This window comes from Xiphophorus maculatus, chromosome 3, assembly GCF_002775205.1.
Source record: "Xiphophorus maculatus strain JP 163 A chromosome 3, X_maculatus-5.0-male, whole genome shotgun sequence".
Taxonomy (NCBI): domain Eukaryota; kingdom Metazoa; phylum Chordata; class Actinopteri; order Cyprinodontiformes; family Poeciliidae; genus Xiphophorus; species Xiphophorus maculatus.
The window spans coordinates 87270-110749 of NC_036445.1; the positions used below are offsets into that span (position 1 = coordinate 87270).

The 23480-nt window shown below is 48.9% G+C and overlaps 1 protein-coding gene across 4 annotated transcripts; it reads right to left on the reverse strand.

Moving 5' to 3' along the window:
- Positions 1–128: 128 nt before the first annotated feature.
- Positions 129–23467, reverse strand: LOC102238089 (ras GTPase-activating-like protein IQGAP3). 4 transcript variants are annotated; one of them, XM_023331241.1, is made up of 38 exons: positions 23300–23467; positions 14017–14104; positions 13782–13938; positions 11182–11259; positions 11023–11099; positions 10880–10947; positions 10638–10751; positions 10389–10567; positions 10234–10312; positions 9600–9763; positions 9429–9516; positions 9200–9363; positions 8957–9117; positions 8765–8880; positions 8530–8693; positions 8368–8458; positions 8093–8260; positions 7881–8023; positions 7165–7335; positions 7014–7097; positions 6498–6569; positions 6319–6388; positions 5200–5408; positions 4970–5122; positions 4721–4884; positions 4415–4639; positions 4208–4348; positions 3989–4073; positions 3514–3746; positions 3307–3439; positions 2559–2661; positions 2291–2414; positions 2131–2218; positions 1843–2055; positions 1612–1775; positions 1406–1531; positions 1227–1335; positions 129–934 (listed from the first exon to the last, which is right to left on the reverse strand). In XM_023331241.1, the coding sequence occupies exons 1-38, from the start codon at positions 23325–23327 to the stop codon at positions 821–823; spliced, it is 4908 nt and encodes a 1635-aa protein (XP_023187009.1). In that variant the 5' UTR covers positions 23328–23467; the 3' UTR covers positions 129–820. The 4 variants fall into 4 exon arrangements, 3 of the variants coding, with proteins under 3 accessions (XP_023187009.1, XP_023187008.1, XP_023187010.1); XM_023331240.1 differs by having other exon boundaries at positions 7881–8260; XM_023331242.1 differs by lacking the exons at positions 14017–14104; positions 23300–23467 and having other exon boundaries at positions 7881–8260; positions 13726–13800.
- Between the last annotated feature and the right edge of the window lie 13 nt (positions 23468–23480).

The following is a 23480-nucleotide window of genomic DNA, read 5'->3' on the forward strand; positions in this document are numbered from 1 at the left end:
GAGACCCGGTTCTTCCACATCAACGATTAGAAAATAACACTTTCATCCAACTAAACACTGACTTCTGGGTTGGGTAGGAAACCGGCAGAATGATTTCAGAACATGGCAGTCCAATGACCCAAACCGAGAAACATAAAGACGTTTATTAAAGATTAAAATGTTCCTTTAGACAGGAAGTGACATCATAGTTACAGATCACCACTCAAAAACGTATTCATCACTAAAGTGACCAATGAAATCTGTCCAACTGAACTAAGCTCCGCCCACACACGATTCTGCAGGAACTGGATCAGATTTTCAAAATAAAGCTTCAGCTTGCATCCGATGTTGGCGTCTCGTAGCTTACACAGATAGGCGCGAAAGAGGAGATGGCTCACTCTGATCAAGTCCTCAAATGCACCAGTGGAAACTTTAAAGTGCAAAGATCAGTAAAAGCGGGATGCATTACTATGGATCAAAATAACATAGTGTGATGTAAAACAAAGATATGTGTTTGGGCAGATGACTTACTCTGCTTAAAGTTTACTAATAAGGAGTGTTTAAAAAAACGCTTAAACAGACAGAAGTAAAACAGAACCCTCACTCTGTTATGTACTGAGGTCCATTTTAAACAGAGATAGTGTAGAACAGACATCTCACTCTGATCAAACAGTGACAAATAGAGATAGGAGTAAAAAAGAAGCCTCACTCTGATACATACTGAGGCACATTTAAAACAACAGATAGTAGTGCAGAACAGATGTCTCATTCCAGACAAAACGGCAACAAGCAGTGAGACACCAGACAAAGATAGGAGAGAGAAGAGAGAGAGTTCGTTGGTTTATTTTTTGAAGAACTTCTTGTTGAGCAGGAAGATGAGCAGATTGACGTTGACTTTGGCTTTATCGAACATCTTCATCACCGCCACGCCCTCGTACTGCAGCTGCAGCAGATCCTGGGCACAAAACACAGCAGCTGGAGCGAGGCAGGTCCACCGAACCAGAACCAGGACCAGGCAGACCAGCACTGGGTCGCTACCACTCCACAACATGAATCCCACAATGAAAGTTAATAGCTTCTATTCAGGTTTTCTATATTCAGGTTAATATAGTTGTTGAAACTCATAAAGAGATTCAGGAAGTGAAGAGGTTGAGAGCAAACATCGCCGTATTGTTCAATCTGAGATGTTTTCCTAATGTCAGGCAGACCTGGCCTGTGTTCTGGTTCTGACCGGGTTCTGGTGGTACCTGGTATCGGAGCAGGAAGTCCTCCATCTGGACCCCCAGGAAACGGGCGCTGACGCTGAAGCTTCCCGTCTCTGGACCAGGTGTGATGTCGAAGACGACGTTCCTGAACCTGGAAGAGGTCAGAAGGTCAGGGTGGTGGTGATGTCATGGTGATGTCACGCTCCCCCATCCCGCCTCACTGTGTGGTCGGCAGGTCCTCTATCTCCAGCAGCACTCCCTTCTCCTGCAGCCGGGCGGCGCTGTAGCTCAGAGCAGGAAGCTTCTTCTTCCCTCTGCTCTCTGCTGCGTTCCTATTGGTCCCTTTGCTGCAACAGAACAACCGATGACGTGGCCGTCGGGGCCCGAGAACCAATCGGGTCTCTGGAAGCGCGGCGGGTCGTCTCACCTGCCAGTGGTCAGGTAGTCCAGACAGGAAGTGATGTAATGCCTGTAGAACTCGACCTGCTGGCAGTGGAAGCTGCTCTTCTCCTGCAGGCGGCTCAGAGTCTGCTGCAGCTTGTGAAGCTCCGCCCCCCGCCGCTGGCGACGCACCCGCTGCTGTCGGATGTCCTGGAGTGACAAACTGGGTTCAGTCCGGGCCGAAACCGGTTCAGGCTGGTTCTGGTCAGGCTGTTACCTTGGCAACCATCTGCAGGAGCTGCTCCTCGGCCCGCGGCGGCCGCAGAACGCCGAGCGCCTCCAGGCGGCGGAGGCTGCGTACGATCTTCCTCTTCTTTTCCTCCAGGCTCAGGTTGCCGTTGGCGACCAGAGACGGGTTCCTCTTCATCTTCTCAGGCGTCTGAGCGTCCTGCCGGGCCCGGCGCTGCACCAGCCAATTGTGACACACTTCCTGTTTGGAAACAGAACCCGGTCAGGTGAGCGTCACCTGGTGAGGCGAGCGTCGCCCCAGTGAGGCGAGCGTCACCTGGTCAGGCGAGGTCTTTGTTTTCAGGATGTCCCTCAGAGAGTCGCCTGGCTGAGTCCTGATGACGTCGATGATCAGCTGCTTGGTGCTGAAACCAGAACTACAAGTGAGCAGAGCAGAACAACGTGCTGACCTACCTGGACAGGTGAGGCAGAGCTACCTGAGCAGCAGTCCTCGGACGTCCGGTCGGTCTGAAGAGTCGTCAAAAACATCAAATTTGTTGGTGAGCGTCAGAGAAACTTCCATCTTACTGAACTCTGACCCTGGATCAGCCGACGCCTCACCTGAGGATCAAAAACCCCAAAAACTCGTCACAGCAGGTGCCAACATCTGGGTCCAACATCCAAACCCACGAGGACCAGTTTACACCTGTACAGTACTATGCTGCCGCCTGACCCGACCCAAACAGCAGCAGCAGGTAATGGTACCGTTGAGCTCCTGCAGGGAGGGAACCGGTCCGAGGTCATTCAGGATCAGCCTCAGCGGGTCCGACGGGTCAGGACACAAAACCTCCTGATGCTCCAGCAGCAGCTGCAGAGATGGAGGCAGCAGGTCCAGGAGTTTAATGTCTTAAAGCGACCCTAACCCTATGAATCCTCCAGGAGTCATTTTATAGCCAGTGTGTGCTACATAAACAAGACATGATTTAAAAGAAATTCAACTTCATAGTTTAATGTCTTGAAATTGGGCCTCTGTCTCTTTAAGAAGCTGCTACTCTTTCTGATGCTTTGCCTTCAGGAAGTCATCACAACAATGCTTTTGCACCTGGACCGACTGGAAACTGCATCTCAGGAGGCGGGGCTAAGTCCAAGTGTTTAGACATGGTTTCCATGGCGACCCAAATGGTTGCCACAGAGACCAGAGGGTTCCTCAACATGAATGGAAAAAAAACAAACCCCAAAGCAACCCTCCTGGTCTGTAACATGATGTAGAAACATGATACTGCCCCTTTAAGAAAGGCAGCAGCAAGAACACGTTGAGATGAAACCAACAATATTCTTCATCAGTCTCACTGCAGACTCAAATATAACGTCAAACACAGAAAACTAGCAACACCAAAGCTAGATAGCACTCTGCCCATCTAGCCGTGGCTAGGCTAGCATCGGCTCAGTGGCGCCTCCCCGGAACCACACGGACCTTCTGAACCCAAAGAGTCTTGGTTCTGCTGCGGCTCACCTTGTGAGTGTTGAGCAACTCGCTGACGGAGATGTAGACGATGGGTCTGTTGACGATCAGCTGCTCAGAGAACTCGTCCATGCTGAACAGCTCCTCTGGTTCGGGAACATCACAGACGCTGTGCAGGAACTTCCTGTCCAACAGAACATGAGCGGCAATCAGCAACGCCTCCCCTGACCTTTGACCCAAGGCTTCCGACGTCTGTACCTGAACCTGCCGTGGGTCTGGGTGATGTACTGGTTAAGGGCGTGAACGTGGTAGCCGTCTCCGTGGAAGTGCTTGTTGGCGGCGGCGTGCTGCAGCATGCGGGCTATGGACCCCAGGATGTGGCGCTGCTCCGGCTGCAGGGCGGATCCGGCCGACCGGTCCACCACGTCGAAGCCGTCCGGAGCCACGATGGCCGGATTCATGTAGCGATAGTACACCAGGTTTCCCACAATCTGCAGGGAGCATCCCGGTTAGAGGAGAGCCAGACTGACGGACAATAGAACTAGAAATCTGTTCTAGAAATTCATCGGTGCCACATCCTGAGGATTCTTCTGGCCTGGTTCAATCCAGACCAACCTGAGCTGAACATCCAGATTTTGTTCTGAAGGTTTGATTATTTAGTTCTGAACAGGTTTAAATCCAAAGAGACTCAGTCATGATCCAGTCAAACTGGGAGCATTCCAGTACGACTCACCTTGTAGAGCTCGGCCTCGCTGGCCACAGGGAACTTTGTCTTCAAGGCGTCTCGGAGAACCTTGGCTGTGTAACGTAGGCCATACCTGCCATCAACAGAGACCAGCCATCAGAAATTGTTCGATTCAAACTGTCCAGCAATCAATCAGCAAAAATAAGTAACAGGATGTCAGGCTGTGGGTGGACGGCGACAGGAGAGAGCAGGAAGTTGGGGACCTACGGCAGTTTGTTGAGGTTGGAGGTGATGGCTTTGAGGACGCGGTCCGTCAGGTTCTTCAGGTTGATGATGGCGATGTCGATTCTTCGCTGGACTTCCGGGTGGGACAGGGCTTCCTCCGCAGAAACCTCGTAGGGTAGAGAGCTGAAGGGACGGAGCCGGTCAGGTGAGCCCCTCGGTGACCTAATGACCTTGTCCTCGGTGTCTCACCTCTTGTGTCCGGTCTGGGTCTCGGTCTGGTTGATCCAGGTCTTGTAGACCTCCAGCGGGTCGGTTCTGATGCTGAAGGTTTGGTCCAACAGGACGTCCCGCAGCGCCGGACCCAGGGAGTCCCGCAAGGCGTTCTGACCGCGCGCCTGCCGGTAAAAGTTCACCAGCATCTTGATGACGGTGGGATTCCCGGTAATCACTTCCTGCGGCTGCTCCACCTTCAGTCTGACAACACACAGTTGCGTTCAGGGGCAGAGAGACGTCACAGCCTTGAGACAGGTGCTAGATGACATCATAGGATGTTACCTGATCTCGTATCGGAGAGCTTCGGTAAAGAGCTGCAGCAGCAGGAAGGCGTCTCTGCGGTCGGAGCCGTAGTTGAACAGGCTGAAGACCAGCATCTCCACGAAGCAGGTGGAGCGGCTCTGCGGCATCAGGAAGATCACATGGGCCAGGTAGAGGGGCTGCGTCTGGAGCAGAGCAACACGCTGTTACACCTGCGGCAGGCGGAGCAGGCCGGACTCACATGTGGCAGGCGGAGCAGGCCGGACTCACCTGCAGCAGGTAGAACAGGTGCTGGTAGGCCTCCAGCTTCTCCCTGCGGTCGCGGCTCAGAGCCTTCAGCCCTTTGCTTCTCTCCATGTCCATCAGGTCCGACAGGTGCTCCTTGTTCTTCCCGGTCAGCTTCTTGCAGTGGGACACCACTTCCTGTTGGAGGCACGAGTCATAACCAGCAAAGCAGGACGGAACCAGCAAAGCGGGTCGGAACCTGGAACAGCTCCCACCTGCAGCGTGGCCCGGTTCCGGACCAGCAGGCCGATCTTCAGGTCCATCAGGTCAAGGTCGGCCTCCAGTTGCCGGTTAGCGCGGATGCTCCGCACCACTTCCTGCCGCAGCCGCAGAAGCTCCGCCTCCTCTCTGATGTCATCGTCTCCAAGGTCGAGCAGGCGCAGGAACCTCCTGATCACAGACAGGGGGGGCGTGTCCGAATGCACTGGGGAGGGGGTGGAGCTAGTTAGTGATGGTCAGCGGCTCGACCAATCAGGGACTGTGAACTCACCCAGCAGTAGGAGTTGCATCAACTAGTCTAATCACTATCACATGACAAAACTAATTTATCCAAGGAAATGAAAGAAGGTGAACTAGATGAGTTCGTCACAAAGCTCAAATTGTATAAAAATTTAAATAATTTACCAAAGAGAAACCGGGCTCTCTCTCTCTCTCTCATATTGCTGTCAAATAAATTAGTGCCGAAAAAATCCTTTAACAAAAGAGATTTCCGGAGTAATGTGGGACAAGGCGTCATGATGTCGGGCTTTTTATCCATCCAACTGATCAGCGTCACTCTGCGTATTGAAGCTTCTAACCTGGCAGCTTTACGCTCATAAAAATATTATTTGACAACATCTGGAAACGAAGTTAAAGCTTCATCCTGAGGATCTGATGCAGGCGATTTCTGCCGCCGCCTGCATGTCGGTTCAGAGAGCCGCTGCTGATCAGCGGGGCGTCCTGCTGCGCGTCGGGCGGAGCTGTAACCAAACGGGATCCGGTCATAATAAGTTTGGTCTGTGATGCTCCAAAGGCACCATGGTGGTCAGTGTGATAATTTGACTGTGTGATACTGCAGCTCTCCAGAGATCATCAGCATCAGCTGGTGATTGGGAAAAAAAAAAAAAAAGTCACACCCGACTTTGTTCCGCTGCTCACGAAAAAGTTTGTGATAATGATCCGTTTCTTGTTCTTTTAATTCTGCATAATAGATAATTTAGCTGATAAAGCCTCCAAGTTGTTGTGAAGCATTTTGCGCTTATGTCATTATGACGTCACCGCGACTGGTCTACTTTGACTCGACTTTTATCATGTTGTAATCGACCGTAAGAAATATGAAGTCATTCAACCCCTACCCAGCAGGCGGTACTGGTTCCGGGCCCGGCTGGCCCGGAAGAACGTCTGGATCTTCACCACAGCGTCCACCTGTGGGAAATATCACACCATTACCATGGAGATGTCACACACACCTGGACACCAGGTTTGGATCAGAACCAGTTTGGTATGGGTTCAGATTAGAACCACAGAAATTCACATTTTGCCTGAAGAATCGGAGCCGGGTCAGAAGTCTCCTCCTGGCGAGCCACATCCTCACCAGCGCCTGGATCTGCACAGGAGCGATCCACATAATGTTAGCGTCCAGCGCTAACGTTAGAGTCCAGCGCTAACGTTAGCGTCCAGCGCAGTGTCCACCGCGCGAGGCGCCAGTGGTGTGATTGGTCCATTCTCCACCTTTAAATGCATAAACTATAAACCTATCTTCTATAAACTTATCTTGTAGAAATAAATCTGCTCCGCCGCTCAGAGCAACAGAGACGCTTGCAATCCGGCTTTAGGGGGAAAAAAAGGAAAAAAAAAAAGGCTTTTTAAAATTATTATTATTTTCCTAAAAACACAAAGGCTTAGCCTGGCGGTCGGGCTAGTAAAGCATGGCGGGCCGCCAGGCCTATAATACACTGTGGGAAACCCTGACCAGGTGTGTCCCAGTCTCACCTGAGGGTCTCCGAGTGAAGATGTTGTGACGGCCCAGAGGGGTAAAACCATCGGTTACCTTGACAATGGACCTCCAGTTCCTGTAGAGGAGCTGCAGCCGGCGGCGGTACGCCCTCTGCTGGATGAACCTCCTCCAATGAGACTGAAGAACAGAGAGAGGCGGTGATGATGATGAAGATGATGGTGATGGGAGCGGCCGCAGCTCTCACCTGGATGACGACCACAGCAGCACTCTGACCAATCAGGTAGCGCTGGCGACCCTCCAGCTGCTGCCTGACCAGGAAGCCCCGACAGCGCGCCTGCAGGCCGACCACAAGGGCGGCGCTTCTGCGCCACAAAATGCTGCGGTTGTAGGATGCTGAAACGCTGCTCACTACTTCCTGCAGGGGGCGACAACAAGTCAGGGTCCAGCCAATCATCTCGCAATAAACCAAAAAACTATCAGACACGATCAACATCAGTAGCCAGAATACTCGATAATTTTACTGAAACGCACAGCATTCTGGGAGGCAGAGGCGAGCTAAGCTAGCTGGGTAGCATCTGCTCATTCACTAATACAAAGAACGAACCAATAATTATTGATAATGACTGAAATGAAACAGTGATACGTTTTCCAACCGCATGGTCCAGCCAATCAGAGACAAACTCATAAAGCTCCAGCCAATCAGAGCCTCTGAAACTAGACATGAATCCTGTCAGCCCCTCTAACCGCTGCGATCCGGTCCGCCTCTTTTCCATCAGCAGATCCGGTCCGGCACATTTTAGTACCTATTTGAAGGTTAGCACTAGCAGGACGATGGAGGTATCTGATTGGCTGCTGACCGCCTTCATTGATTGGCTATAAAACAAACTTAAAGTGGGTTGGTTCCTGCTCAGTCCAGGTATTTATTCTGACCAGGTGCAGCTACAGGTCCCGCCCCTTCACCTGTATGTCCTGCCGGGTCAAGAAGCGGCCGTGGTTCTGGAAGCCGTCGGGTACCTCCCAGCTTCCCTCCAGCCGGCTCAGGTGGAAGTAATAAAACGACCCGTCGTCCAGCCGGACCCGGACCCATGGACTCCGCTCTGCACCTGGACACGGCAGAACCTTCGCTAGAGTCCACGCCTCACCTGGACGGGCCTCACCTGGACGGGCCTCACCTGGACGGATCCGGTCCGCCAGCCGGCCGCTTAGCTCCTGCTGGTACGCCGCGGCGCAGTCTGGCAGAACGCCACGCAGCTGCAGGTCTGGCAGAGACAGAACCCGCAGCGTCTGCTGGGCCCGGTTCTCCTTTACCGCCTGGTTTGCGGCTGCCACCGCCAGGCACACTGCAGGAGCGGGTCAGAACCACACAGGTGGGTCAGCAGGTTCTGGGCCCTGAGGCCTTCTGCTGATGGGATCGAAGCGGATCGGGAGCGGTTCTGATCGGACTCACGCTTCAGGGCGTTCTGGCTCTGCTGATTGGCTTGCTTCACTACTTCCTGGATATCAGCCAACCACAGCTCAGCTCCTGGGTCTCTGCTCATCTGATTGGACAGAAGCAAAATGATGGGGATCCCTCAGTAAAGCGCTGGTTACCTGTTACCTGTGCGCTCACCTGGGCTTTGTCGTGCCTGCAGCTGGTCAGCAGCATCAGGTACCTGCAGACATTGGCAGGTATGACGTCCTCCAGGCCACCAGAGGGCAGCAGCAGAGCAGACAGCAGCTGCTGGACGTCTCCTCTCATCAGCGCCTCGTTTATCAGGCCGACTGCCTGGAGCTCTGTCACACAGGTAAACACAGGTAAACAGAAGTCCCCTGGTGCATCCGCATGGTGTGTGTGTGTGTCGTACGCTGGTGTTGGTCCTCGGCGCAGCTGTTCACGCTGTTTATTCCTTCCTGCAACTGATTCCAGGTGAGCATGGCTCCGCCCTCCTGCTGCTTCACACCTGCCAGGTGCTGCATGTACCTGGCCAGCACAGACCTCTGCATCATCATCATCATCAGGTGCTGTGGAGCTCAGCAGGTAGACGACCTGCTCTTACCTGTCCATGAGGGCGCTATCCACATCACAGAGTCCTGCAGACAGACTGACCAATGAGGAGCTGAACTGCTGCAGATGTCCCGCCTCCAGGCTCTGATTGGTCAGAGCAACCGCTGACAGCATCTCCACGGCAACAAACAGTTCTTCCTGGTGCAATTCCCCCTGGAGGACAGAACAAGAAGCTACAGGACCAACAGAACTGAGCCGCTTCCTGCTGGACCAGGTGGGACCCAGGTGTGTCTACCTGAGTGGTGCATCTCTGCAGCAGCTGCAGCTCCCGGTGATAAAGCGCCGCCGCAGCTGGAAACACTTCAGGCAGCTGGAGGTCAGAGTTCATCAAGCAGCTGACGGTGCGCCTGGGATCGCTTCCCCGCAGCGACGAGTTGACGCTCTGCACCGCCAGGACAACTGTGAGACAGGTGGACAGGTGAGACGGGTGAGCAGGTGTTTCCTCCAGCAACAACAGGACTTACGTCTCGCGGCGCTCTGAGCTTCCTGGTTGGCAGCAGCGATGCTCTCCTGCAGCTCGGCCGGCTCCAGAGGATCTGGGGAGCCCAGGTCCTGGGTCAAGGGTCAGAGGTCAGAGCGGTGAGCCACAGGGAAGCAGAACATCTGGACCTAGAACGTCAGAGTGCGTTTTATACCAGCGCCTTCTGGTGGCGGTCCTCCAGCAGCTGATCCAGGTACCAGGTACCGTTGGAGACACGGAGGCCCCTGAGGGCCAAACATGGCCGCTGCAGCGCAGCAAGCAGAGAGAGTTCATTGGCAGCGTCCAGAGCCTCGTCCACCTGCTGCACCGCACACCTCACTGCGACACACAGGGAGGACCAATCAGGGCCCTGCAGGACCAATCGGGACCCCTGCAGGACCAATCAGGGCCCTGCAGGACCAATTCAAGTGATTTATTATTGAGTTGAATCTTAATTCCAGTTTGTAACTCCAGGAATTAGAACTGAATTAAATTGTAATTAATTATTCATATAAATATCTTAAGAATTCAAAACAGTTCAAATCAGAAAAGGGTAAAATATTTTGGGTTAGCAGCTGGTTGCTGTAAATCGTAGTAAAAAGAAGGAGGTGGATGTTGGTGCTTCACTGATTCTGTTTTTTGGGGGGAAAATCACTGCAGATGAAATGAATTATGTCTTGGTTTTTATTCATATCAGATTTTGTCATTTTCTGAAAATTTCCTGATTGTTTTATTTTGACCAAAGTCGTCTTTCTTCCCGTTTCTCTCCTGTTGTGATGGCGGTCTGGGTCGGTCTGCCGTGTTCTCACCGTTGACGCTGCCGATGAGCTCCTGGATCTCCTGGCGGCTCAGGAACTCCTCGTACATGTCTCTGTCCTCCAGGCCTCCCTGCTCACACACAGGCGGGTCAGAACCAGCAGCCGATTGGACGGCAGCGTTTCGTCTTCGACCAATCACGGCTGACCTGATGAGCCGCTCGCTCCGCCTTCCTCCTCCTGGCCTCCCTCAGCGCCTCCTGGTAGGGGGCCATCAGCGCCTCCTGCAGGTCGCAGAGCAGCGCCGCGGGGTTCCTCAGAGCCGCCGCCGTGCCGCTCACCTCCCCTCGGTCCACCGCCTCATTAATGGCCGCCACGGCCGCGTGCACTGAGGACGGAGCACGGCGTCAAACCAGTACCTCTACCCGGGTGCTGCCAGCCAATCGGAGCGCTCCTACCTGCGGCTTCGTCCACAGACAGCTCGTTGGCCAGGATGCCTCCGATCTTACTGAAGGCCGGCATCTGGATCCCGTATTTATCCAGCTCCAGCTCCATGTTGCTGATCTCCTCAGCTGCAGAGTCACATGTTACCAACGTTGCTCTCTGATTGGTCCAAATATACACCAAGACTCAATCTGGCTGCTGATGCTTCCTGGAAAACACACCCGAGTCTAACACTCACCTGTCTGTCAACATTTACCTGTGAACTTTACTTTTCCATAGAGGTCATAAATAGGAGGAGCCAAGCCGAGTCTGTGCAGGTAGAGGCTGCAGAGACACGAGAGACAGACAGGTGAGCCTATAGACAGACAGACGGACGGACGGACGGACGGACGGACGGACCTGAGGGCGTGGATGCAGTAAACTGCTCTGGGCATGTTCTTCTTGTCATAAACGTCTGTAGTTTCAGGATGGAAGATCTGGAAACATGAACAGCCAATCATGAGTTGTGAAGCTGATCAGCTGACCAACAAGCGACCAATCCTGTGAAGGTTGTCTGACCGCTGGCAGGCCCAGGGTCGTCATGGCGTTCCTCCAGTGGTTTATGTTGTCAGTGTGACGAAACTGGAGACCCACAGCCTGCACAGATCAATGTTATTGATTAGAGGAATCAGTTCTGATCGGTTTCTGGACCGGAACCCGACGGAACCGATACTCGGAAACCAGAACTTCTTAGAAACCCGAGGCTGCATGACAGCCGGGTTTTCTGATCGAGTGGTGCATGATTCAATAATTCAGCTCAATCTTTCACCTGGCCTGGCTCAGGGGTTAGCTTACCTGAAAAACAGCTAGCCACTGAAACATTCAAGATGGGCCCCATTTTTCAAGATGGAAACATTACCATGAAAATGTAATTTTTGGACTAAAATCGCTAATTGGATGAACAGGGTTTCCCCCACTAATCCCGCCGGCAGACTAAGGGTTAAAGCTGGATCGCAAGCATCTCTGTTGCTCTGAGCGTTTTACTGGCGCAGCAGATTTATTCCTAAAAGATAAGATTATAGTTTATGCATTTAAAGCCAGGAGAGCGGACCAATCACGTCGCTGCCGCTTTATTTCTGAAGTTTACCTCAGCACAGATCCTCCTTTCAGTCAAACTGGACTCAGGCTGACCTGTATGGACATTTACATCAATCCCTGCGAGGAATCATGTTTCTTTGGAGAAATTTACATAAAGGTAGGAGTTTAAAACGAACTGTGTTAGTTCTGGTTGTGCAGCTCTATGTGAACCGCAGGAATAACTTCTAGTGGCTTTCAGAGGAACGTTGATGGAGCGCTGAGAATGATTTATATTTGTGAACAAAGAATGATGTTGGGCGTTTCCATCTCAACTCGCTGCCCAGCGTGTGGCGCTGTCTGCCCTGTAAAGTTCATGTCTGTGTCCCGGTTGGTCGGAGCGTTAGCGGTTAACGAACCAGCGCTAACCTCCACGCTGGTTTTATATTAGTTTATTATTATTTTTCCGGTTACACGAAGCATCAAACCATATTAATGATTTGTATATTTAGTCAGAGTTAATGCGCGCAGAGATCTGAAAAACTCTTAAACTTCAGCAACCAAAGCAGTTTCTGTGGCTCTTATTAAAAACTGAACAAACACAAAATGTTAGAGCTACTAAAGCCACATTAGCAGCATTAAATGAAATCTCAGTTTGTTGCTCATCATCAGTGCAGCAGATTTAACTCATCCTGCAGGGCCGGTCCAAGGCTGCATGGGGCCTGGGGCAGAATCTGACCTAGGGGCCCCTCTTGCTGCTAAAACCATCAGCACCTCTGATGCTGATGGATTTAGTGAAGTCTGGGATAGCGGGTCCAGTTTAATTGACAGAGCAGTCAAATGTAATTGTAGCTTACTAAAATTTATTTATGAATGGTGTAAACTCAAAGATTAAACTCACAGTATCAGATTGTTGCTATGGTAACAAAACAATCCAACTATGAATATTGTTCTTTGAACTTTTACAAAGTAAACTTGCCAGCTCCTTAAAATCTTAAATTTAAATGTTAAACAATTTAAAATCTTTTAATTTATAATCACCATTAAATCAAATTTTGCAGCTTTGATCATCTCAATAAATAAATGTTACATTTATGTATCTGTGCTAAAATATCAGCATTTATGGCCCCTGAAGCCCTGGGGGCCTCATGGAGCCGCTGACTTCATTTGGATTAAACAGAAGTGAAAATAATTGATATTCATCTCAATTGTATTTTTTGATTTGTTGTTTTTAAGACTAGCTGTGGATTTAAATGGTTTCACTGTAACATGTAATTACCCAGTAATATTTTTACATTTCCTGCCAACTTAACATGTTTTAATACAAAAACCTGGCGGACCGCCGATGGGCTGAGCAGGTTTTCTGGGGAAAACCTGGATATATGCGTTAAGTGTTAAATCAAACCTACACATTTTAGAAATAACACATTTTCTTGATTTTGACTTTTTTCCGGAGGACTTTTCTCATGGTTGCAATGGAAAATACATATGTTTGCACTAAAACTATCAGTAACCACAACTACTGCTAGCTGTGGCTAAGTTAAGTTAACTAACTAGTTGTGGCAAAAAAAAGTTAAGTTCACTGATCAGCAAACAAGAATCTTACCTCAGCTAATGCTAATCTGCTATACACATAAAAAGTTACCAGAAGCCAACGCCACTAAACATAAAAAAAAACTTAGCAGAAGCTAACGCTAACGTTAACATGTCGGTCTCTCTTCTTCTTCTCCTCCTTCCTGGTCTGAGACTCGCTAACAGCAGAGTCCTCCGTTTCTGATTCTGCTGCATTTTATCACTTTAACGTTTCATGAACTAAAACAGGATGTGACTTAAAGTTCATCCAAGTCATGAAAATGGGAAACATTTTATGGCACTAACTGGTTTAAAGGGCTAAGCTGTCCGCCATCTTGAGAAATGGCTGTCATCCTGAAATCCAGGTAGCTGATGGGAAATATGAAAAGTGTGCGACCTGAGGGGTTAGCATGCTAATGCTTGTATCCCTAGTTGAAATACATTCACAGTAAAATGCTGAACTATTAACACAAAAACCTCAGATCATCATGTTGTGGTCTCTGGACCGGACCAGAACAGAACCAGCACCGAACCTGGTATCGGAACTGTTCTGGATCGTAGATCTTCTTCAGTGGCACGGCAGTCGGAGCGAAGTGCTGACCCAGTTTGGCCAGAATGACTCCATTACGTAGCGCCTCCTCCAGCTGGGTCGGGGCAGGAAGCTCCTCCCCCAGACACGCCTCCATCCACCTGGGCAGGAAACACGGGTCCCAGTGAGAAAACCCCCACATGGACGCACCAGGCCCAGTTCTGGTTCTGACCACCGACCTTTTAGCCTCCTCCAGCCTGCAAAGGTACTGATAGGCCACGTTCTGGATCCTCTGCTCGTCCATCTGCTCTGCTGTGAGACGCTCATCTGGGAGGAGAAGGGAACAAAACACATCTGAGACTAGTGGAGAAGATATTTTTTCCTTTTGACGCTCAGCTCTCACTCTCAGTGGCTCTACCTCGCTCACAGCAGAGCTAAGCTTTGATTGGCAGCACAGCAGCCTTGTGGCCAATCACGTGAGGATATGAGATCATACCTTTTGTGAAAACAGAGGGGGGGCCAGGTGAGTCCATCCCCACAGTCTGTAGGAAGCAGTGAGGAGGAGACCCCTAAATCTGACCGAGACCTTTAAATAAAGCAGCATCTAGCTGCAGTTTGAAGTAGTTCAGTAAATTTATTTGTACAGCACAGTTCACTGATAAAAATCACAAAGTGTGTCACAAAAATCACATCAAACTTATAGAATAGAATTCAACTTTATTGTCATTAGACTGTCACAAGTACAAGCAACAAGATGTAGTTTGCATCTATCCAGAAGTGCTCTACGAGATATAGATATTTATTTACAGATGTACAAGACTATGTATGTATGGACTATAAGGGGTTATAGTAAGAGATATACACTGCCTGGCCAAAAAAAAGTTGCCACCTGGATTTAACTAAGCAAATAGGTACAAGCCTCCTATTGGATAAGTTCTGCATAGGCGATTATCTTTCAGCTGGCAACAAGTTATTTAACCCCAGCTGATGCAATGAGTAACTCCTCATTTCTTAAACAACCATGGCAAAAGACACATCCTGTGGTTGGGAAAAGACCTTAGTCTGTTTAAGAAGGGTCAAATCATTGGCATGCATCAAGCAGAGAAAACATCTAAGGAGATTGCAGAAACTACTAGAATTGGGTTAAGAACTGTCCAATGCATCATTAAAAACTGGAAGGATGGTGGGGAACCATCGTCTTCCAGGAAGAAATGTGGTCGGAAAAAAATCCTGAATGATCATGATCGGCGATTACTTAAACGTTTGGTCAAATCAAATCGAAGAAAAACAACAGCAGAACTCAGGAGTATGTTTAATTGTGAACGCAAAAGCATTTCCACACGCACAATGCGAAGGGAACTCAAGGGGTTGGGATTGAACAGCTGTGTAGCCATAAGAAAACCTATAATCAGTAAGGCTACCCAGAAAAAAAGGCTTCAGTTTGCTAGGGAGCATAAAGATTGGACTCTGGAGGAATGGAAGAGGGTCATATGGTCTGATGAGTCCAGATTTACCCTGTTCCAGAGTGATGGGCGCATCAGGGTAAGAAGAGAGGCAGGTGAAGTGATGCACCCATCATGCCTAGTGCCTACTGTACAAGCCTGTGGGGGCAGTGCTATGATCTGGGGTTGCTGCAGTTGGTCAGGTCTAGGTTCAGCAACATTGTGGCTCAAAGAATGAGGTCAGCTGACTACCTGAATATACTGAATGACCAGGTTATTCCATCAATGGATTTTGTCTTCCCAAATGGAACGGGCATATTCCAAGATGACAATGCCAGGATTCATGGGGCTCACATTGTGAAAGAGTGGTTCAGGGAGCATGAGACATCTTTTCACACATGGATTGGCCACCATAGAGTCCAGACCTTAACCCCATTGAGAATCTTTGGGATGTGCTGGAGAAGGCTTTGCGCAGTGGTCAGACTCTCCCATCATCAATACAAGATCTTGGTGAAAGATTAATGCAACACTGGATGGAAATAAATCTTGTGACACTGCAGAAGCTTATTGAAACAATGCCACAGCGAATGCGGGCTGTAATCAAAGCTAAAGGCGGTCCAACAAAATATTAGAGAGTGTGACCATTTTTTGGTGGCGACTTTTTTTTTGGCCAGGCAGTGTAGATATTGTGTATAAATATAAATATGGGAGCTGTATGCACAGATTATGCAGATTATACAAGAATGTTAGGGAATGGATTATATATGTATATAATATAATACAAGATAAATAATGGCAGATAAAATGTACAGGTTGTATGTGTGTGTGAAGAAAACAGTCCGTGATGTGTGTGTGTGTGTGAGGATAGTCCATGTGTTATTGTTGTATGAGAGGATAGGGGAGTACAGTCCTTATAGTTTATAGTTTATGTCAGGAGGCGTTCAAAAGCGTGACAGCTGTGGGAAATAAGCTGTTCCAGTGCCTGGTGGTTCTGGTCCGTAGGCTTCTGTAGCGCCTCCCAGAGGGCAGGAGAGAAAAGAGTGTGTGTGCTGGGTGAGTGGAGTCCTTTGTGATTTTCCTGGCCCTTTTCAAACAGGAGGTGCTGATGCGCCTTCTTAATGAGTTTGGAGCAGCTGGTCGTCCAGGTCAGGTCCTCGGAGATGTGGACTCCCAGGAACTTAAAGGTGTCCACACGCTCCACCACTGTCCCCTTAATGTGGATGGGTGGATGTGGGTCAGCGTTCCTCCTGAAGTCCACGATAAGCTCCTTGGTCTTCTCTTGGTAATAAAGGTATTACATAATAAATTATTATTATGGTTTATTATGGTTTTGCAATACTGCAATACTCTTGTTTGCAGAGTATTCCTCGAATGATTCGAGTATCTCGATTATTAAAATTCCTCGAGGAAAATCTATCTACCTCAAAGCTTTGTCAATTTATGTTTTATTATTTAGCGCACCCATTACTTGCGTTGCACAGAGCTCTCACTTCCGCCTCTGAGTTGTTGACGAAAACAAAGTGTTATCATCATAACGTCCAATGTTCAAGTTCGGCTCGTGGGGATTTTATTGATCCATGATAATGTCCGGGGTTTCGTTGTTTTCGGGGGACCAATAAGCATCTTTAAAATGGCTGGCGCCATGCCTGGAGTACGGCAGCCTTTCTCCTCCAGGAGCTGCTGGTTCAGAGCGAACGGCAGGAAGAGCTGCAAGTATTAATACAGGTGAGCTGATAGACTGAACACGGCGGGCGGCTGAGTAGCTGATGGTTACAGTTTAAGTGTAGCTTTACGGACAAACCTCACAATAAATTTCATATCATCCCGGTCTGAACAAATGGCTGGCGGAGCGTCGTGGCAGTTCATGGCTGGTAGACAAGTTTCTGAGTGTGACGAACTAAGGTGCCAGACATATCGTGTATTGCTCCCCCAGTTCTTACGTTCGTCCCCTGGTCTATTTCCTCCCCTCTTACGTTCGTTCGCTCGCCTGCCCCCCACCACCACCGCCCCAAGTCCCCATCTCCCGTTTTCTCAAACCCAAAGCTCGACAGGTATGGGGCAAGGTGACAGTTCATCTATTAAACTGACTGAAGATGAAGACAAACGAAAAGCTGGAGTATAGACATTTTTTATAAGCGTATCTTTATTATTAAATTGAATATAATTTCAGGTTTTTGTATATCTTTTCTTCAGGTTAACTTAGAAAGTGAGCTGTTATTGTTGCAGGTTAGTTTTCTAAATTACAGAAAAGTAACTGTTAGGGAAGCTCAAATATGAAAACTTTTACTGATATTGATATCTGAGAGTAACACCTTGTGTCAGCACCGCCTCCCACAACGGCGCTACCCAATAGACTTAGACTTATTTTATTGTCATTACTCAAAGAAACATAAGTAAAACTGGCAATGAAATGTTATGGATTGGCCACCAGAGCACACACAGCAACACAAGTGTGCCTATAATTACATAATAAACAAATGATAATGTATTACTAAATATATATAACTTAGTATTTTCAAGCAGTCTGAGACAGTTTTAGTGATTGGATTGTTGAGCAACCTGATGGCCAGTTTGAGACAGCTATTTCTGAGTCTGGCTGTTCTGCAGTGGATGCTACGGACTCTCCTCCCAGACGGCAAGCGGATGAACAGACCATGGAGAGGATGGCTGGAGCCAGAGAGGATCTGGTTTGCTCTGGCTAAGCAGCGTCTGTGTGCAATGGTATGGATAGGGGGGAGTGGAGTCCCAACGATCCTCTCCGCTGTCTTCACAGAGACTTCCAGTCTGAGGCCTTGCAGCTCCCAGACCAGATGGAGATCCTGCTGGTCAGCAGACTCTCAATGGTTCCTCTGTAGAAGGTGGAGAGGATGGGTGAAGGAGGGAAGCCCTTTTCATTCGTCTCAGAAAGTGAAGACGCTGCTGTGCCTTTTTCACCAGTGAAGTGATGTGAGTCGTCCAGCTGAGATTGTCTGTAATGTGAACCCCCAGGAACTCAGTGCTGCTAACGATCTCCTCTGTTCTGTCGTTAATGAGAAGCGGTGTGTGGTTTGGTCAAGACCTTCTGAAGTCGACAATATACCAATATATTATTTTATCAAAATTTTTATCTGATTACTTGATTAATCGTAAGAATAATAGATGGATTACACGATTACTAAAATATTTGTTTACAACAGCCCTAGTTAAATTAATGTTACACAAAAGCAAGACTGTTTTCAGAACGAACACATCAAATTAGTCAAATACAAGGGTTGTCATAAAACATTGAGTGCAAAAAAGATTTATTAATAATAGAAAAAAAACATTAATATTTGCCCAGTAAAGCTAAAATAAGACGCAAATGATTAGGCCGCTCATGATAGAAAATTTTGCTCAACGATTAATTGTCTCAAAAATTATTGCGATAAACGATAATATTGTTTGAAGATCTTTTTACACTGATTTAATGGAAATGAGGTAATAATGCATGCGATTTCCTGCCAAAGATAGATACACTTTATTTTCAAAAGAACCCTTAACACTGGAACTGATCAACAAAACAACCAAAACCAAAATTAAATTGGATTCTCAGTCTCCATCCATCCATCTTCTTCCGCTTATCCGAGGTCGGGTCGCGGGGGTAGCAGCTTCAGAAGGGAGGCCCAGACTTCCTTCTCCCCGGCCACTTCTTCTAGCTCCTCCGGGGGAATCCCGAGGCGTTCCCAGGCCAGCCGAGAGACATAGTCCCTCCAGCGTGTCCTGGGTCTTCCCCGGGGCCTCCTCACCAGGGAGGCGTCCAGGAGGCATCCTGACCAGATGCCCGAGCCACCTCAACTGGCTCCTCTCGATGTGAAGGAGCAGCGGCTCTACTCTGAGTCCCTCCCGGATGACTGAGCTTCTCACCCTATCTCTAAGGGAGAGCCCAGCCACCCTACGGAGAAAACCCATTTCGGCCGCTTGTATCCGCAATCTCGTTCATTCGGTCATGACCCAAAGCTCATGACCATAGATGAGGGTGGGAACGTAGATCGACCGGTAAATCGAGAGCTTCGCTTTTTGGCTCAGCTCTCTCTTCACCACGACGGACCGGTACAGCGCCCGCTTGACAGCAGACACTGCGCCAATCCGCCTGTCGACCTCCCGCTCCCTTCTTCCCCCATTCGTGAACAAGATCCCGAGATACTTGAACTCCTCCACCTGGGGCAGGACACCCCCCTTGACCCGGAGAAGGCACTCTACCCTTTTCCGGCTCAAGACCATGGCCTCGGATTTGGAGGCACTGATCCCCATCCCGGCCGCTTCACACTCGGCTGCGAACCGCTCCAGCGAGAGCTGCAGATCATGACCTGATGAGGCCAGTAGGACCACATCGTCTGCAAAAAGCAGAGACGAGATCCTAAGGCCACCAAATCGGATCCCCTCAACACCTTGGCTGCGCCTAGAAATTCTGTCCATGAAAGTAATGAACAGAATCGGTGACAAAGGGCAGCCCTGGCGGAGTCCAACTCTCACCGGAAACGAGCCCGACTTACTGCCGGCAATGCGGACCAGACTCTGACACCGGTCATACAGGGACCTGACAGCCCGTATCAAAGGGCCCGGTACCCCATACTCCCGGAGAACCCCCCACAGGGCTCCCCGAGAGACACGGTCGAACGCCTTCTCCAAGTCCACAAAACACATGTAGACTGGTTGGGCGAACTCCCATGCACCCTCCAGGACCCTGCCGAGGGTGTAGAGCTGGTCCAGTGATCCACGACCAGGACGAAAACCACACTGCTCTTCCTGGATCCGAGGTTCGACTATCCGACGGACCCTCCTCTCCAGGACCCCTGAATAGACCTTGCCAGGGAGGCTTAAGAGTGTGACCCCTCTATAATTGGAGCACACCCTCCGGTCTCCCTTTTTGAACAGGGGGACCACCACCCCGGTCTGCCAGTCCAGGGGAACTGCCCCCAATGTCAATGCGATATTGCAGAGTCGCGTCAGCCAACACAACCCTACAACATCCAGAGCCTTAAGGAACTCCGGGCGGATCTCATCCACCCCCGGAGCCTTGCCACCGAGGAGCTTCTCAACCACCTCGGCGACCTCGTCCCCAGAGATTGGAGAGCCCAACCCAGAGTCCCCAGGCTCAGCTTCTTCAATAGAAGGGATGTTGGTGGGATTGAGGAGGTCTTCGAAGTACTCTGCCCACCGGCCCACAACGTCCCGAGTAGAGGTCAGCAGCACACCATCCCCACTATAAACAGTGTTGGTGCCGTACTGCTTCCCCCCCCGAGACGCCGGATGGTGGACCAGAATCGCTTTGAAGCCGTACGGAAGTCTTTCTCCATGGCCTCTCCAAACTCCTCCCATGCCCGAGTTTTTGCCTCAGCAACCACCCGAGCCGCATGCCGCTTCGCCTGCCGGTACCCATCAGCTGCTTCCGGAGTCCCACAGGCCAAAAAGGCCCGGTAAGACTCTTTCTTCAGCCTGACGGCATCCCTCAGCGAAGGTGTCCACCAACGGGTACGAGGGTTGCCGCCGCGACAGGCACCGACAACCTTGCGGCCACAGCTCCGACCGGCCGCCTCGACAATGGAGGCACGGAACACAGTCCACTCAGACTCCATGTCCCCCACCTCCCCCGGGACGTGTTCAAAGTTTTGCCGGAGATGGGAGTTAAAGCTCCGTCTCACAGGGGATTCCGCCAGACGTTCCCAGCAGACCCTCACAACACGTTTGGGCCTGCCAGGTCTGACCGGCTTCTCAGTCTCCATTAACAAAAAATGTACTTGAATAAAAACTAAATAACATAAAGCCAAAGTGGAAATAAATACTGCATTCAACCAAAAGAGTGCAGATTATGAAGTCTGTATATTATGTTGCCCTTCAGTAATAATTAGATTTAAATAGAGAAGATGGGCACATCGACTACCTGATGCAATAATTCACACTACATGATTTATTGCTCCTATTTTTCCCCTTACAACAATCTTAAACCGTTGGTCTTTCTAAGATTGTGTGGTGTGTTGGTAGATCGTCAGGGGTTTTCCCCCACTGGGAGCTTTAACTACACCTGTTGAATGTGACAGGTAGCCAATCAGAAAGGGAGGATTCCCCTCCGTGTTTTCTGAGGGGAAATTATGGAGGGGAATCCCAAACAGCTGACACGGCAACCCGAAGTCCAGCGGACATCGGAGATGATATGTGGAAACAACATTAATGTTTATTCAACATGCAAAGAATATAGAAATGACAAGAGGAGGAGTTGGAGCGAAATTGCTACTGCAGTTGATAAACCCGGTAACTTTTCAGCTGTGATGTAAATAGGTTATAATGATTTTCATTCAGTCAGGACTTTACGCTGACACTAGCCACATGCATTGCAGGTAGATTGTAGTAAAGCATTGATTAATGCCTGGTTTTAAAATTAGTTCACTGGACTTGTAGCCATTATTTTGTGCCCATTGTTGGACACCACACGGCAGGAACGAACCCGATTGAACCGTTATACCTAGGATTTCTGTCGGCTAATGTTTGGTCTGTCAGGTTTTGAAAACGGGCGACAATCGGCGACAGCTCTAAGATCGTGTAGTGTGCGCTGGGCTTTACACTAAGGAAATGAGGAAGGGAGGGAGGGTCAGTGGAGAGCACCGGAGTTGAGCCTTTTTTCATTTGGTGTCATCAACAGAAAGAGAAAAAGGCCGGAAGAGAGATAATGCCGATAATTAAAATGACGTTGATAGTTTTAATTTATCGTACGATTAATTGATTTACCGTTTATTGCGACAGGCCTACGGAATGATAACATGTGAGACGTTGACACAAATTAACTAACAGCCCGACATGGAGGGAATTTGACTGGAAGGTTAAGATGCGTTACTTTAACACCCCGGTTATCACATCTAATTATGGTAAAACATCTAGGCTTTGTTGGAGAAATTGTGGAAAGGTGGGGGATTTTACCCATATATTTTGGGACTGTCCAAAGGTGCTCGAGTTCTGGAAGGAGGTGCAAACGGATATAAAAAATATTTTAGGTATCTATTTGGATGCATCTGTTTATATTTTAGGAATAATTACCTCGGACATGATTGACAAAAACAATAAATACTTGATCAGAATTTTGCTTATGATTGCGAAGAAATGTATAACATATGCTTGGTTGAGGCCATGGCCTCCCAGTATTACAGAGATAGAATCAGAAAAGTCTACACTATGGAAAAAACAACCTCAAGACTACAACTCAAGATGGAGACCTTTGAAACAAAATTGAGACCTATAACTAATTTCATATTGTAACCTTGACACCTCTATTTGTTTGTTTGTGTACCGTTCAAATTTATTTTGTATTATTATCTTTGTGTACTTTTATTGCTTGTTTGTGTTCTCATTATGTCTACTGTTGTCCCTATCACTGTAATTATTGTAATGTATATATCCATGGATGTTGATGACTATAAGTGTCTCTTAACGGGTCCAATGTCTATCAGAAGGAAATGTATCTCGGTTGGACTGTTTTCTCCATCAACATTCCCTGGAAGACTGTTGGCAGAGATGGAGGTGTACGGCCAGTCTGCTTGGTGTGGGTTAAATGTCTGGAATAATCTGCGTAAATAAGATGTAAATTGTGAGTGGTGACAGGGGTGGACATGTGTATGTGTTGATATAAAACAGTTTTTGAAAATAAGAAGTTAAAAAAAAAAAAGTGAGACGAAAGAATCGGGAGCCGTGCCAAAACAGTCGGCTCTCTGAAAAGAACCGAACTTTCCAACACTAAACAACCCAGACCGGCGGTCAGACACGCACCAGAACCAGTCCACAATCAAGAACACACATAAATCAACAGAACATGATCTGAATAGAACTGCAATGGTCCGAGAGGCTCATATTCAGCATGAGTCCACAACCAGAACCAGAGCCAAATGACCAGAACCCTCTATTTTAGTTAAGTCTTGGTGTTTCAGCGATTGTGGGTTTTAATTGTGCTACATTTATTCGGTTGCAGCAGAAACTAACTATAAAGTTATTCCATGAACACTAAAACCACATTTTGAACAAATCAATAAAACCACGAACGACGAGAAATTAATCAAACTGGTTTTTAGAGACTCACAACGGCTCCCTACTGCTGGTTCCGACATGTTGTCCCGGTTCTTTGTCCTCTGGCAGGTGAAAAACCGCCTCCCGGTTCGGTCAGAAGATAAAACTGGACCCGAATGTCTTTGCAAAACCTTAAATCAGAAAAACAAGCTTCAGCGCTCCGAGCTAACTGACCGCTGCTTCTAGCTACTTCC